General features: G+C 36.8%; 1 protein-coding gene and 4 non-coding genes across 7 annotated transcripts; all 5 read right to left on the reverse strand.

Annotated features, from left to right (window-relative positions):
* Positions 1-702: 702 nt before the first annotated feature.
* On the reverse strand, positions 703-776 carry TRNAI-AAU. Its single transcript has one exon. It is a non-coding gene; the product is annotated as a tRNA-Ile (tRNA).
* Positions 777-1,426: 650 nt separating this feature from the next.
* On the reverse strand, positions 1,427-1,500 carry TRNAI-AAU. The gene has a single exon. It is a non-coding gene; the product is annotated as a tRNA-Ile (tRNA).
* A 7,693-nt stretch (positions 1,501-9,193) lies between these two features.
* TRNAI-AAU lies at positions 9,194-9,267 on the reverse strand. Its single transcript has one exon. It is a non-coding gene; the product is annotated as a tRNA-Ile (tRNA).
* A 651-nt stretch (positions 9,268-9,918) lies between these two features.
* On the reverse strand, positions 9,919-9,992 carry TRNAI-AAU. The gene has a single exon. It is a non-coding gene; the product is annotated as a tRNA-Ile (tRNA).
* A 1,807-nt stretch (positions 9,993-11,799) lies between these two features.
* Positions 11,800-15,609, reverse strand: LOC109185737. 3 transcript variants are annotated; one of them, XM_019335690.1, is made up of 7 exons: positions 15,118-15,609; positions 13,984-14,539; positions 13,243-13,398; positions 13,004-13,069; positions 12,812-12,877; positions 12,685-12,723; positions 11,800-12,207 (listed from the first exon to the last, which is right to left on the reverse strand). In XM_019335690.1, the coding sequence occupies exons 1-7, from the start codon at positions 15,477-15,479 to the stop codon at positions 12,025-12,027; spliced, it is 1,428 nt and encodes a 475-aa protein (XP_019191235.1). In that variant the 5' UTR covers positions 15,480-15,609; the 3' UTR covers positions 11,800-12,024. The 3 variants fall into 3 exon arrangements, with proteins under 3 accessions (XP_019191235.1, XP_019191234.1, XP_019191233.1); XM_019335689.1 differs by having other exon boundaries at positions 13,004-13,075; positions 13,243-13,392; positions 15,118-15,608; XM_019335688.1 differs by having other exon boundaries at positions 13,004-13,075; positions 15,118-15,608.
* Between the last annotated feature and the right edge of the window lie 719 nt (positions 15,610-16,328).

The raw sequence follows: 16,328 nt of genomic DNA on the forward strand, positions 1-16,328 counted from the left end.
CCTGTGACCTTCGCGTTATTAGCACGACGCTCTAACCAACTGCTAATAGGCCTAGTCAATATATTTTTCAATAACCCCAATATAACGTATAATGGTTAAATATGACCATTTATACTAAGATCTTTGATCAAATACTTACACAAACAATTATTTATTTATTTATTGGCAAGAGAAAATGGAATTGAAAAGCAATTGGAAATACTTATTAAATTGTTTTTGTTACGGTTTGTTAGGCTTTTGGCTAAGCGTGCTAAGATTAGGCGCATTTGATACTCATTTGTTCATATAAGGAGCATATAATAATTTAAATAAAATGATAAGAATGCAATCTTTTTTTTCATGATAACTCAAAAGACAAAAATATCAAACTTTTTAGGCTAAGTAAAGCCGCCAAATAATATTACTATATATTATGTTGCGATGCTGCATGCAAGTGGTTGAGAGAGCCCTTCTTAGAGACTATTAATGGGGGTCGTTTCATGAAGAAGATATATGACACTCAAGAAGGGAGAAGAGAGGGGTGGGGTGGAAATCAAAACCTCCTAGAGTTGGTGGTTGTGTGAGTGCAAGTGTTTTGATAAGAAACAAGGTGGAGTTAGGTTCGGCAGTGATGGCGGTAGGAGATCCAATCCCACTTATATTTTGTAACAAAATTTTTAAAAAATGGCCTAATCTTGCTTATATATAACGAATTTTTAAAAATGGCCCATACAAGTCTCGAACCTGTGACCTTTGCGTTATTAGCACGACGCTCTAACCAACTGAGCTAATAGGCCTAATCAATATATTTTTCAATAACCCCAATATAACGTATAATGGTTAAATATGACCATTTATACTAAGATCTTTGATCAAATACTTAAACAAACAATTATTTATTTATTTATTGGCAAGAGAAAATGGAATTGAAAAGCAATTGGAAATACTTATTAAATTGTTTTTGTTACGGTTTGTTAGGCTTTTGACTAAGCGTGCTAAGATTAGGCGCATTTGATACTCATTTGTTCATATAAGGAGCATATAATAATTTAAATAAAATGATAAGAATGCAATCTTTTTTTTCATGATAACTCAAAAGACAAAAATATCAAACTTTTTAGGCTAAGTAAACCCGCCAAATGATATTACTATATATTATGTTGCGATGCTTCATGCAAGTGGTTGAGATAGCCCTTCTTAGAGAATATTAATGGGGGTCGTTTCATGAAGAAGATATATGACACTCAAGAAAGGAGAAGAGGGGGGTGGGGTGGAAATCAAAACCTGCTAGAGTTGGTGGTTGTGTGAGTGCAAGTGTTTTGATAAGAAACAAGGTGGAGTTAGGTTCGGCAGTGATGGCGGTAGGAGATCCAATCCCACTTATATTTTGTAACAAAATTTTTAAAAAATGGCCTAATCTTGCTTATATATAACGAATTTTTAAAAATGGCCCATACAAGTCTCGAACCTGTGACCTTCGCGTTATTAGCACGACGCTCTAACCAACTGAGCTAATAGGCCTGATCAATATATTTTTCAATAACCCCAATATAACGTATAATGGTTAAATATGACAATTTATACTAAGATCTTTGATTAAATACTTATAAACAAACAATTATTTATTTATTTATTGGCAAGAGAAAATGGAATTGAAAAGCAATTGGAAGTACTTATTTAATTGTTTTTGTTAGGGTTTGTTAGGCTTTTGGCTAAGCGTGTGATTGCTGTAAATTGGGGCAAACAAATAATACCCGGAGTATTCGGGTTGTCGAACCACAGAGAGGTGAGGTACTAATCACTAGCTACTAGGTTACTCATATGAAACTAGTCCGAACAAAACTTGAAGGTGGATTGATTGCATAAAATAACAAGCAAAATAAAATAAGTAGCAAGGTTTTGTAGACTATAGAGCAAAATAGGATTCTTGGGGTCACAATGTTTAATCACCTAGTGCCAATTAACGTTTGTAATATTTGGTTTGGAATTAAGATTTGTATGGGAGTGCAAAGTGGAATCGAATTACTCCCGTAATCTCTATTCCTAGTGAATTTCCACTCCCATGGCTTAAACACCCAATAAGATCAAAGATCAGCATTCAATTATTCCTAATTACTACCATCTCCCGATGAGCAATAATCTAGAATAAACTTCCCCTAATAAGTTCCCCTTTCCAAAGGACCAACCATTAGGTGCAATCGTGTGTGCCCTAATTTATGCCCCAACTCCCATTGGTGACACAAACATGACTGTGAAGCTAGTAATTTAGGCCTTTAACTACCAACAACAACAGATTAAAACAAGATTGCAACACAAATCATAAAACCAAACATAAATATATTAAGAAATTAACGAACTAGGCACATAGGTTCATAAACAAATTCACCCAAAAATCCTTAAAGAATTTAGCCGAGCATGGCTAAATTATACATAGTAAATATGAATAAAGGATTACAAATCTTCAAAAGAGTACAAGAATTAACCAAACGATTCTCCCAAATCTCCTCGGCTTCCTCCTTGCTTCCAAAGACAACTTGAGCCTCTTGATTTCTCTCTTTCTTGTCTACAAAGAACTCTAAAAATCTCTCGGTGTCTTATTAGGGTTGAGGAAGGAGGGATTTTATAGTGGGTACAATGTTGAAATGAAATAGGAATCTTCTAAATTAATTAGCAAATTGCCGAATTCTTCAATATTTGTTAACATTTGATTTTGGAAGATGAAGCTTTGGAAATTGAAATTGAATTTTGGATTTGGAAACTTGAAGTTTGCGCCTCAATTTATTGCTTCTTGATTTAGAAAGGAGAATGCCAACTTTCAGCGCCATTATGTTTCGCGCGGAATTTGCTCGCGTCTTTCTCGACGCGTCGCGTCGAGCCTCTTTGGCTCAGTTTTGTGATGCTACTGGAAATTTTCGACGTGTCGAGCCTTTGGCTCGACGCGTCGAGTCCTCTGGGCCCCGAACTTGTCCAAAATTGCTCCAAACTCATCCTTAAACTCCCCTTGCTCATAGAATTGACCTACAATGGTTCAAAAACACTAACAAACACCGTAAAACATTCAAAACAAGTGTGAACCATAATTAAATGATAATAGCAAGGAATATATGTATTAAATAAGCGAAATTAAAGAACTTAATTACTGAGATGATTCAAAATAACTATAAAAACAAGCACAGATGTGATAACATCACCCCCTCACACTTAAGCCTTTGCTTGTCCTCAAGCAAAACTAAGGAATAAAATCACAAGTCAAAACATACAAATTACTCATGCTCTCTCTTGCACAACCTTTCAAACCACCAACCCACTTGCTACAAAACAACAAGCTTCAAGAATCAAATTAGTTTGGCACATAAGAGACCCATTTTCAAGCCAATAACCGAGCACCAAGAATTTAAAGTGTGTGAGGATCAAGTGTGTACAAGTACTCAGTTGAGATTATGCAAGACACGGCTCATGAATGAGATCCCATAGGCTTGCCCTTCATACTCCCCTAGATCAAATCTAAGAATTCATGCTAAGATCAAATAGGACTTTATTTAGCTTATAATGGGGCTACGGGTGATGGCTAACAAAGAAGTGGTATGGAAAAATTAATCAAAAAGAGAGAATGTCACAATTTATCTAAACTTTTCAAAATTTGGAAGAGATGAGATAATCATAATTTCAAGGAGCAAATTTCTTTTAAGAACTTAGCAACTTTTTGGTAAAGTGGGGATCCAAACTCAAAAACTTTCAAATTTTCTCTTTCTTTTTTTTTTTTCTCATTCTTTTCTTTGTCTTTGGACTTCTTTTGGATATAGCAAGATAATTTTAATCCAAACTTTCATGACCTCCACACTTGAACATTTGTAACACTAGCTGCTTTTTTTTTTTTTTCGTAGCACAACTCCATAAAACTCTTCTTACGGAAAAGATAAAGATAAAAGTTTCATTCTCTCAAGGGTGGAAGGGAAATATTTGGCCACGGGCTAAGGGTTATAATAATGGGGTAAATCAAAGAAAAACAATCACAAAGAGGGGATAAGTGCTTAGCACTTATTTGAACAAACAAAAGGCACAATGGGGACACGAAGGATAAAAATATATATATATGGACAGGTTTAAAGGGTATGGCTAAACAAAAATGGCCTAAATCACTTCAAAACATGCAAAATTTAGACATCACTTAGGGAGTAATGAGGCAAGTTCTAGCAAAACATCCATGACCGGAATCTCACATAAGCCTTCACTAGCAATGCAAAACACAAGATCAAGAATTAATCCAATTATTAAGTGGTTAACAAAGCTATTGGCAAGGGAATAGATCAAATATGTGTTACACCTTGAATCATCCATCACAAATTGAGATGCAGCAAGCACCACTAAAACAAACCACAAACCAACAAGAGAGAGTAATTGTAACTGCATGCTAAGACAAGTAACTTATTCACCAAAAATAGCATATGAGTCATCCAAGCAAAAGCAAAAATTTTAAAATTTTAGAAATATCCCCAAATTAATGATTCCTCCCCCTCACACTTAAAACTTTGCATCATCCCTGATGCAAAATAAAAGAAAAGTAGAACAAGAGAAAAGAGAAAACTAAAAAGCAATAAAATAATCACGAACTTAGAAAGCAAAAAACGAATCTAGAAAGCAATAAAATTAAACTAGAAAGCAATAAATATGAAAGAAATAAAAGATAACATGGGGTGCCTCCCATGAAGCGCTAAGTTTAACGTCGCTAGCTCGACCTAACCTGGTTATGAAGTGCTCATCCTGGTTGATCCGCGAGTTTGATCTCATCACCCCATAGACTCTTCAAATGCAAATACTCATCATGTGTCACCTTGAGAGTAGGGTCGATGTGCAAAATTGACTTGCAATCAATGATTTTTGGCTCATCAAGAACATTAAATTCCACCTTTTCCTCCCCAAAGTCAAAAATCATGGACCCCTTCCTTGCATCAATCATTGCTCCAATAGTGGCTAGGAAGGGCCTCCCCAAAATGAGTGGAACGTCTAGGTTCCTTCGGACATCTATCACAATAAAATCACAAGGCACAAAATACTTGTCCACACGAATTGGGACATCTTCAAGAATTCCAATAGGCTTTACGATGGATCTATCCGCCATTTCTAAGGTGAATTGGATTGGTTTTGGTTCTCCCAACCCTAACCCTTGACAAAGAGCAAGAGGCATAACACTCACACTGGCTCCTAAATCACAAAGGGATCCCTTTAAAGGTCGGCCTCCAATCACACAAGGAATTGTGAACTTCCCCGGATCTCTATGCTTAGGTATATTCCTCCCAATTCCCGGGGTCAACGCTTGATACTCTTGTGCCACAGCTACCATCTCTCGTTCCCCATATTTCTTTTTCTTAGCTAGAATCTCTTTCAAAAATTTTCCATAAGAGGGAACTTGTGAAAGCAAATCAAGTAAGGGAACTGAAACTTTCAAACTCTCAACAATCTCCAAAAAATTTTTCCACCTACTTTCTTTTGTTGTTTCTAGATTTTGAGGAAAAGGCAATGGGGGTACATACCTTCTCACAGGTTTCTCTACTTCCTTTTGAACTTGTGGATTATTTTGCACAGCAATTGGCTCATCTTCTATACCATCAAGTATCTCTTCAATTTTCTCCTCAACTGTCTTTTTAGGAATTGATACTTTGATTGGAAAAGGTGGCTCTTCAAGTACTTTGCCACTCCTTGTAACAATTGCATTTACATGCTCCCTTGGATTTTCAGGCATAGCTGGCAACTTCCCTGTGACTTTAGTACTTGATATAGAAGGTTGATTTGCTAATTGCTTTTCAACCATATTTTGGCGAGCATCCATTTTATCCATCCTTTCTGTAATCTCTAACTGACCTTTAATCAATTTTTCCAACAATACTTCCGTATTCGATTGTGGTGGGGCCTCTAAAACGGGAAATTTAGATTGAACTTGAGTACCTTGAAAACCCAGAGGACCTCTATTAACAAAGTGTTGAGGGTTGGCAGCTCCCATTGGGTTGCTCCATGAAAAGCCGGGATGGTTCCTTGAATTATTAGGATGGTAGGTCCCTTGAGGTTGGAAAGACTGTTGATGAGGCCTATTATATCCCAACATATTTACTTGCTCCATAGAGGTTTGGGAATTTAACTCGTCGATACAATCCCCTGACTTGTGTCCACCACCACAAAGTTCACACATCAAAACTCGACCAAGAGTAGGAGGGTTAGAAACATGACTCACATTGTGATTTTGGATGGTGATTTGGGCAAGTTTTTGAACCATGGAGACCACATTATCCAACTTTGTTGACAAATCCGCTAATTGCCCCGCATCATGAATTCCTCCTACAAGCTTTTGTGGAGACCTCTCTGTGTACCAAGTAGATCCATTCATAGCAATTTTCTCCAATAGTTCCCCGGCTTGTGTTGGCTCTAGAATCGTGAACGAACCACCCGAAGAAGCATCCACCAAAATCCTAGAATTATCAAGCAATCCTTCATAGAAAGACATCATCAAATCCCAACTTTGAAATCCATGGTGTGGACATTGCCTCTTCAATTCCTTAAATCTCTCCCAAGACTCAGTGAGGGACTCAGTTGCCAGTTGCTTAAAGTTTTGAATTGCCCTTCTCATCCTTTGAGTTTTGGAGATAGGATAGAACTTCTTCAAAAATTCTCCATGTAATTTGTCCCAAGTGTCAAAATGGTTATCTGGATGTGAGGATAACCAATCTTCAGCCCTGTCCTTCAGTGTAAAGGGAAAAAGCCTAAGTCTGACAGCATCTTGAGTGACTCCATTTATCTTGAAAGTGCCACAAAGTCGTAGGAACTTGGTGGCGTGAGTATTGGGATCTTCCGTGGGCATCCCTCCAAATCGATCTGCCGCAGCCATGCTGAGTATGGCCGGATTGATCGCAAAGTTATTGGCCTCCACATTTGGAATATTGATGCTACCATGCTCCTCAACATCCGGAGCAAGGTAGTCAGACATTGATCTCCCTTCAGCTTGGTTTTCTTGTACCTGTGCCATCCTAGTTTGTTTCCTAAGAAACTTGGCTCTTTTCTCAATCTCAAGATTCAAAGGTAATAATCCTTCTTTCCCAAGAGATCGTGTATGCATAAAAAGCCAAGTTCTTAGATTCAAAGCAAAATCACACTCAAGAACAAGGAACTTGTTATGGATTAGCAAATAAAATAAATAAATAAATAAATAAATAAATAAATAAATAAAATGGACTAGACTCCTAAAGTAAGACTTTCACTAATGTCAGTACGTAACGCCACCTCCCCGGCAACGGCGCCAATTTGATTGTTGTAATTTGGGGCAAACAAATAATACCCGGAGTATTCGGGTTGTCGAACCATAGAGAGGTGGGGTACTAATCACTAGCTACTAGGTTACTCATATGAAACTAGTCCGAACAAAACTTGAAGGTGGATTGATTGCATAAAATAACAAGCAGAATAAAATAAGTAGCAAGGTTTTGTAGACAATAGAGCAAAATAGGATTCTTGGGGTCACAATGTTTAATCACCTAGTGCCAATTAACGTTTGTAATATTTGGTTTGGAATTAAGATTTGTATGGGAATGCAAAGTGGAATCGAATTACTCCCGTAATCTCTATTCCTAGTGAATTTCCACTCCCATGGCTTAAACACCCAATAAGATCAAAGATCAGCATTCAATTATTCCTAATTACTACCATCTCCCGATGAGCAATAATCTAGAATAAACTTCCCCTAATAAGTTCCCCTTTCCCAAGGACCAACCATTAGGTGCAATCGTGTGTGCCCTAATTTATGCCCCAACTCCCATTGGTGACACAAACATGACTGTGAAGCTAGTAATTTAGGCCTTTAACTACCAACAACAACAGATTAAAACAAGATTGCAACACAAATCATAAAACCAAACATAAATATATTAAGAAATTAACGAACTAGGCACATAGGTTCATAAACAAATTCACCCAAAAATCCTTAAAGAATTTAGCCGAGCATGGCTAAATTATACATAGCAATTATGAATAAAGGATTACAAATCTTCAAAAGAGTACAAGAATTAACCAAGCGATTCTCCCAAATCTCCTTGGCTTCCTCCTTGCTTCCAAAGACAACGTGAGCCTCTTGATTTCTCTCTTTCTTGTCTACAAAGAACTCTAAAAATCTCTCGGTGTCTTATTAGGGTTGAGGAAGGAGGGATTTTATAGTGGGTACAAAGTTGAGATGAAATAGGAATCTTCTAAATTAATTAGCAAATTGCCGAATTCTTCAATATTTGTTAACATTTGATTTTGGAAGATGAAGCTTTGGAAATTGAAATTGAATTTTGGATTTGGAAACTTGAAGTTTGCGCCTCAATTTATTGCTTCTTGATTTAGAAAGGAGAATGCCAACTTTCAGCGCCATTATGTTTCGCGCGGAATTTGCTCGCGTCTTTCTCGACGCGTCGAGCCTCTTTGGCTCAATTTTGTGATGCTACGGGAAATTTTCGACGTGTCGAGCCTTTGGCTCGACGCGTCGAGTCCTCTGGGCCCCGAACTTGTCCAAAATTGCTCCAAACTCATCCTTAAACTCCCCTTGCTCATAGAATTGACCTACAATGGTTCAAAAACACTAACAAACACCGTAAAACATTCAAAACAAGTGTGAACCATAATTAAATGATAATAGCAAGGAAAATATGTATTAAATAAGCGAAATTAAAGAACTTAATTACTGAGATGATTCAAAATAACTATAAAAACAAGCACAGATGTGATAACATCAGCGTGCTAAGATTAGGCGCATTTGATACTCATTTGTTCATATAAGGAGCATATAATAATTTAAATAAAATAATAAGAATGCAATCTTTTTTTTCATGATAACTCAAAAGACAAAAATATCAGACTTTTTAGGCTAAGTAAAGCCGCCAAATGATATTACTATATATTCTGCTGCGATGCTGCATGCAAGTGGTTGAGAGAGCCCTTCTTAGAGACTATTAATGGGGGTCGTTTCATGAAGAAGATATATGACACTCAAGAAGGGAGAAGATGGGGGTGGGGTGGAAATCAAAATCTGCTAGAGTTGGTGGTTGTGTGAGTGCAAGTGTTTTGATAAAAAAACAAGGTGGAGTTAGGTTCGGCAGTGATGGCGGTAGGAGATCCAATCCCACTTATATTTTGTAACAAAATTTTTTAAAAAATGGCCTAATCTTGCTTATATATAACGAATTTTTAAAAATGGCCCATACAAGTCTTGAACCTGTGACCTTCGCATTATTAACACGACGCTCAAACCAACTAAGCTAATAGGCCTCGTCAATATATTTTTCAATAACCCCAATATAACGTATAATGGTTAAATATGACCATTTATACTAAGATCTTTGATCAAATACTTAAACACACAATTATTTATTTATTTATTGGCAAGAGAAAATGGAATTGAAAAGCAATTGGAAGTACTTATTAAATTGTTTTTCTTACGGTTTGTTAGGCTTTTGGCTATGCGTGCTAAGATTAGGCGCATTTGATACTCATTTGTTCATAAAAGGAGCATATAATAATTTAAATAAAATGATAAGAATGCAATCTTTTTTTTCACGATAACTCAAACGACAAAAATATCAGACTTTTTAGGCTAAGTAAAGCCGCCAAATGATATTACTATATATTATGTTGCGATGCTTCATGCAAGTGGTTGAGAGAGCCCTTCTTAGAGACTATTAATGGGGGTCGTTTCATGAAGAAGATATATGACACTCAAGAAGGGAGAAGAGGGGGGTGGGGTGGAAATCAAAATCTGCTAGAGTTGGTTGTTGTGTGAGTGCAAGTGTTTTGATAAGAAACAAGGTGGAGTTAGGTTCGGCAGTGATGGCGGTAGGAGATCCAATCCCACTTATATTTTGTAACAAATTTTTTTAAAAAATGGCCTAATCTTGCTTATGTATAACGAATTTTTAATAATGGCCCATACAGGTCTCGAACCTGTGACCTTCGCGTTATTAGCACGACGCTCTAACCAACTGAGCTAATAGGCCTCGTCAATATATTTTTCAATAACCGCAATATAATGTATAATGGTTAAATATGACCATTTATATTAAGATCTTTGATCAAATACTTAAACTAACAATTATTTATTTATTTATTGGCAAGAGAAAATGGAATTGAAAAGCAATTGGAAGTACTTATCAAATTGTGTTTGTTACGGTTTGTTAGGCTTTTGGCTAAGCGTGCTATGATTAGGCGCATTTGATACTCATTTGTTCATATAAGGAGCATATAATAATTTAAATAAAATGATAAGAATGCAATCTTTTTTTTCATGATAACTCAAAAGACAAAAATATCAGACTTTTTAGGCTAAGTAAAGCCGCCAAATGATATTACTATATATTCTGTTGTGATGCTGCATGCAAGTGGTTGAGAGAGCCCTTCTTAGAGACTATTAACAGGGGTCGTTTCATGAAGAAGATATATGACACTCAAGACGGGAGAAGAGGGGTGTGGTGTGGAAGTCAAAATCTACTAGAGTTGGTGGTTGTGTTAGTGCAAGTGTTTTGGTAACAAACAAGGTGGAGTTAGGTTCGGCAGTGATGGCGGTAGGAGATCCAATCCCACTTAAGAATTTTTAAAAATGGTCCATACAAGTCTCAAACATGTGACCTTCGCGTTATTAGCACGACGATCTAACCAACTGAGCTAATATGCCTCCGGAGCAATCGCACTTATATATAACAAAATTTTTTTTAAAAAATGGCATAATCTTGCTTATATATAACTCAAAAGACAAATCTCAAACTTTTTAAGCTAAGTAAAGTCAAATGGTTTTACTATATATTTTGTTGAGATCTTACATGCATATCAGCATGTGGTTGAGAGAGCCCTTCTTAGAGACCGCTAATGGAGATCGTTTAATTTCATGAAGAAGAGATGGCACTCAAGAATGGAGAAAAGGGGGTGGGGGTGGGGGTGGAGGAGCTACATGTTTTTGCAGCTAGACAACGTACGGTGCGTGGCGAGATTTTGGAATCACGCATATATAAGAAAAGCATAGATGTGGTTGCCTTGTGGAGAAAGGAGAGGGATTGGCTTGTCCAGAGTCTTCCCTTTGTTTGACTTCTTCCTTTTATACGATCAAGTTTCAGTTTGGTGTGTTGTTCTTCTTGAACGTGTAGATTTGTTTGAGTCTTCTAAACAATTGGGCAAATTAAAGCACCATTATTCCATCGTAGATGAAGTAAAATAATCCAGAAAATTTAAATCGCCCATTAAAAAAATTATATTTATTTTACTACTTGAGGGATTACTCTCCTTCAAATTTTATTATTGGCAGCACACTAATTTATATACGAGTATCATTATGTCCTTGCACTCGCATATATAGATCATATATAATAGTCCTTTCAAACTTATATATATAATCTATTTCTTATTTTTATTAACAAAACTCGAGTATTTAAAGTGTATCAAAATTGATGTCGATACTACAGATTTTAGTATTAGTATAAAATAAATTACTAAATATTAACAAAAAGTGAATTGGAATAATTGGTAGAGCATTTGTTTTGTATTAGTAAAGGTTAAGGGTTCAAATCTTACTATCAACTTAGTTAACACATATATATGTTTCATATTTTTATAAAGTTTTGTTGTGTTTTAATTTTCGTCCATATCCAACAATATTTACAACTATATGTCTTATCTAATTTATTTACTTATTTTTAAACTATCTCTTTTGCTCTAATGTTTCGTTTTTACTGGAAAAAATTTCTGAATTTGTCTGTACTTTTTCGCCCCCCCCCCAACCGAATTTCTGGCTCCGTCCCTGTCGATATCAATTAATTAATATGTAAACAAATCCATATATTGCATGTTGAATTAACACTTAAACTCTAATCATGCATATATGCATAATCATATCATAATCAACTCTGATACACTGTATATATAAAGAAAGGAAATGCTTCTTCTTCTTCTTCTGCTCCTGCTTCACTAGGCAGCTAGCTAGCTAAGCTACTTTAATTTGTTTGTGTTGGATGAATGGATACATACAACAATATAATATACTCATCCGTACAAGCAGCCTCTGTACGTAGGAATCAAGTAATCAGATGCGTTGCTCTCTCGATAGATTTGAGGAGTGTATGATATGGGAACCAAGCATAGCCCTCTACTCCTTAGATCAACCACCTTTGCATCTCCTCCTCCATCTTTTCTACCATCCACTAGTAACCCTCCCCATGCCACATCCTGCATCACATCCATAACATATAATAAATTGTTAGATCAATTAATGCTTACCACTACCTCAAATGCCCCAATTTAATTTATTTAATTTCCTTATACTTGCGGAACAGTTATCGTCGCATTTTGATGGCAGGATACTAGACTCAACCCTCCAAAGTCCAGAACGAGGCTGGACAATTGACTTTGTAAAAGGTCAGAATCAATGACATAATAATGTTCACGGATTTTTAAGAAAACTCACAACCATTATCCGACCTTAGCTTATGACCCTAGCCGGCAAAGAACCACAATGAGGTCAACCAGCCTAGGTTACCCATAACTGACCGGCTCAAACCAAAAGAGTTAAAATTGGAATCTTATGATTATCCAGCCAAAAGCCCGATTAACTTGGTTGGGGTTACCTGACCTAATCAATATATACTTCGTAATTTTTCAAAATATGCTGGAATTAACACGTACAATTGTTAGTAATTTTGTTACCTTTCTTGCGTTACTCTTGGCATAGGCGTTGGTGAGAAGCTGCAAATTAAAAAAGTAGCAACACAAACGTTACTTACGTTACAAAGTTGCATTATTATATATAACAAACTGAGTATGTTGTTGTCACCTGTATTTGCTCTTGCAAGAATCTGATATGGCCTATTGCTTCCCACAGCACAGACGCTGTATCGGTCTACACACATTAAATCAATCCCAATATTATCGTTAACATATGGATCACCACAACAGGCTTATTATAATATTATTAACGTTGTTTAATAATCGGACACCTTTTCACTTTTCTCTTTTTGGTGCTCACCTTTCCGAATGGCGACACAATTTGTTGGAGTGCCGCGATCTTATCCGCAACCTTCACTTTTGGCACCTGCATCTACATTTTATTCAATCCCAATCAAAATAAGCTCTCATCTGATCTGGGTTTTATATACACGTAATAATATAAACACTGCTAAATCGACCGTGACTAAATAAACTCCACTTTTTCTTAGCTATTAGGCGAAGGGATTTATAGTGAAAATAATGATTATATTATAGTACCTTGGAAGCCGGGTTATCATTCTTGGGCCTTTTTGAGTTCATTTTTTCTGTGTTGTCTTGATCAGTTTTCTTCTTCCTCCCTTCGTTGCCATGAATCCCTTGGCCCCTTCCATGGCTTCTGCTCACTGTGCTGCATGTTGATGCCCTAGACTGCACCTTAACGTACAATTATGGTTAATTATAATATAAATCAGTAGATCAGATCAGAACATAAATTTATGATTTTAAATAGGATTTCACCCCAACCAAGTCGGTCAAACTGTTGCCTTAATAATCAAAAGTTTTGTTGGACGGAGATCAATAAAAGGTCAAATCTAACCAATTCGGGGCTAAGGATTATTAGGCAGAGGCTGAAGTTCAATACCCTGCCTCTGGGTGACTGTAAATAAGGAAATAAAGTTGTTCTGAGCTATAGCTTGTGGCATAGTTGTAAACACTTGATTCTAACAAGTGGTATAAGAGTCAGATCAAAACTGTGTAGTTTACTCCCTTGTGATCTTATCAACCAATTTTGGCTTTCAGCTTATTAAAAAGTTACTCAAAGTAGCTTTTTTATCAACTTTTCAAGAAAGTTATTTTGAATCTAATCCCCTAATTTGTCAAAACATATTTCTACAATCAACTAATGCTATTAACTAATCAAACCAACGAACCCAATAAGTTAACAGTTATTTACCAAACACCTTCAATATATCACAAATTTAATTATTTAGGTAGGTGGGTAGGTGGGAGGGAGCTTACCGGAGAAGGGCGGAGGCCGGCGGCGGTGTTTTTCTTAGTAACATAACCAGCAGAAGAAGAAGAAGACAAGTATTGCAAGGTTTTGAGAGTGGGTTTATACTCATGATTTATATCCAAAAGTGGCTTGCTTAAATAGCTCTGGAAAGATGCACTGAAATCATTCAACTCTCTAGAAGGATTATTATTATTATGGTTGGTGTCACTGCAAATGCATGAAACATCATGCAGCTGCTGGCCGCAAGGGTGTCCAGCGGCGAACATGGGCGGCGGCTGGTGATGATCAAGCATCCCGGCGGGCGGTCTTTGGGTTTCATGGCCGCCGCCGCCAAATGGGTGGTTGATGAAGCCGCCGGGGTCTTTGAGCGCCGCCGTGGTGGTGTTGACGAGGTTGAATTCGTAGGCGGCGGCGGTGCTGCCCATTTTCTTCAAGTAGTCATCGCAGTTTGACATAATATCCAAGTTGGTTGATGATGATGATGATAGGTTGAGCATGCCCTCTCCTACTACTTGTTGTGGATGACTTTTGTACTCCATGCCTCCTCTAGTGCTCCCTCCACTTATACATGCCATCAATTTTTAATTTGGATTCAATTAATTATATCAATAGTAATTGGGTTACTAGGCTATTAGCTTATAACTGATCACATGTAAAATAATATTTTGTCAAAAAAGTTTATCGAAAAAACTACTCACATGTAAAATAATATTTTGTCAAAAAAGTTTATTGAAAAAACTACTTTGATCAGCTTTTTGAATTTTAACATTTCGGAATAATAAGTTGTTACAAAAAATTATATAATCAAACACTTATATTGAATGTTTAACCAAGTCAATCAGCTAATAACGATCAAATAAGTCAAAATTGACTGTATTACAAATAGGAACCTATGTTTTTGCTAGCTAGGTTAGACTCCTTTAATTATGACATTTTCGGCATCCACGCTATGTTAAAGGTATCAAGTGTTGATTTTCGGAATCATAGTGAGTCATGATTACCAATTTCTTAGACTAGATTTTAGACAAGTTAGAATTAAATATTTTGTAAAAACAATAATCAAACTATAATATAAACTTTGAACTAGCAAAATTAAAGAAAACCTTTTGTACTCCATTTCCAATTAATATTCAACTTACAAGAGAAAGTGACTCCATAGATGGTTTTGATCGGAGGTAGTTTCGCCGATCAACTCGCCGGCTAAGGCCCCGGCGCCGCCGTCCACCAGCTGCCGGGAGGACTCGGCGGTGAGCACGGACTGATTCGAAATGGAGACGTCGTCCTCGCCGGACGACTCCGAGGAGTGATTGCTGGAGTGCTGCCACGGCGGGAAGTTATTGGAAGAAGCAACAAGGCCGCCGTCTCCGTCGCCGCCGCCGCCGTTACCGGAGGTGGTCCACGAGCACAGGGAGTTTGCGTGCATGATTTCATGCCACCAGTTCTGTGCGGAGGAATTAGGGTTAGGGTTTACAACAGAGGTTTCAGTGCATTCTGCCGCCATTATTACTAACCAAATTGCAGCCTGCTAAGCTAGCTAGCGAGCTCGAGAGTTGTCTGTAATGGCGGAAATTTGATGTGTGGTTTGTTGAATTAGAGATTTTGCATTTCTTTCGTTCGGAAATGGTGGTGGAGGGTTGGAATTTAAGGACAAAGGATTGTGCTGTGACGTAATATAGTAGGTTAGAACAATTTTAGGGCAGACAATAAACAATGCACATGAGCATTCCCACTTGAGTTTGTGCGCAATTATTATACATGGGGCTGGGCCACTACCAGCAGTTTGGTTTTCTGTAGTTTAATTAGGGTTTTTCAATTTCCAATTGGCTGCATTTCAGAAATTGACACTATCACTGATAAGACTTGATCTCGGGTCAGTATATTGTTCCTAAACTTTACCATTGTGACCAACTGAGCTGCCCATGGGCAGACATGTGTTGTATATATGCATGTACCAATAGATAGACTTAAATCTATTAGCAAGAAATTATAAGATGGACTTGTGATTATGATATGATTAAAAGGAGTTTGGAGGTTGGTTTAATTCCTTTTGCTCAAGTTCTTCCACAAGAGAAGTTTCCAATTCTCACTTAGCTTCTCTTCTCCCCACTAAAATTTCCTTACTACCTTCAACATTATTTTACCCAAAGGAAAGTTTAATAGTTATTGAAATGTATATATATTTCATTTGTATTGGAGACTTAAAGTACTCAATTACTCATCATGATGATGAAATATTTTTGTACATCTAATAAGAGGATGAGAGGTTGAGTTATGACATTTTATTTCGAATTGCAAAACTAGTTATCTCACTAGATTACAAAATATTTAACAAGGAAGATAAAAATTTAAT

This window comes from Ipomoea nil, unplaced genomic scaffold (assembly GCF_001879475.1).
Source record: "Ipomoea nil cultivar Tokyo-kokei standard unplaced genomic scaffold, Asagao_1.1 scaffold1361, whole genome shotgun sequence".
Classification (NCBI taxonomy): domain Eukaryota; kingdom Viridiplantae; phylum Streptophyta; class Magnoliopsida; order Solanales; family Convolvulaceae; genus Ipomoea; species Ipomoea nil.

What these genes read in the sequence shown, in the direction of transcription:
- LOC109185737 (XM_019335688.1), bottom strand. Translation starts at nt 15,479, where the DNA reads ATGGCGGCAGAATGCACTGAAACCTCTGTTGTAAACCCTAACCCTAAT. An exon ending in CTATGGAGTCACTTTCTCTT is followed by an intron (nt 14,540 to 15,117) that starts GTAAGTTGAATA and finishes GGCATGTATAAG; the next exon opens with TGGAGGGAGCACTAGAGGAG. An exon ending in TCTTGCAAGAGCAAATACAG is followed by an intron (nt 12,724 to 12,811) that starts GTGACAACAACA and finishes TTTAATTTGCAG; the next exon opens with CTTCTCACCAACGCCTATGC.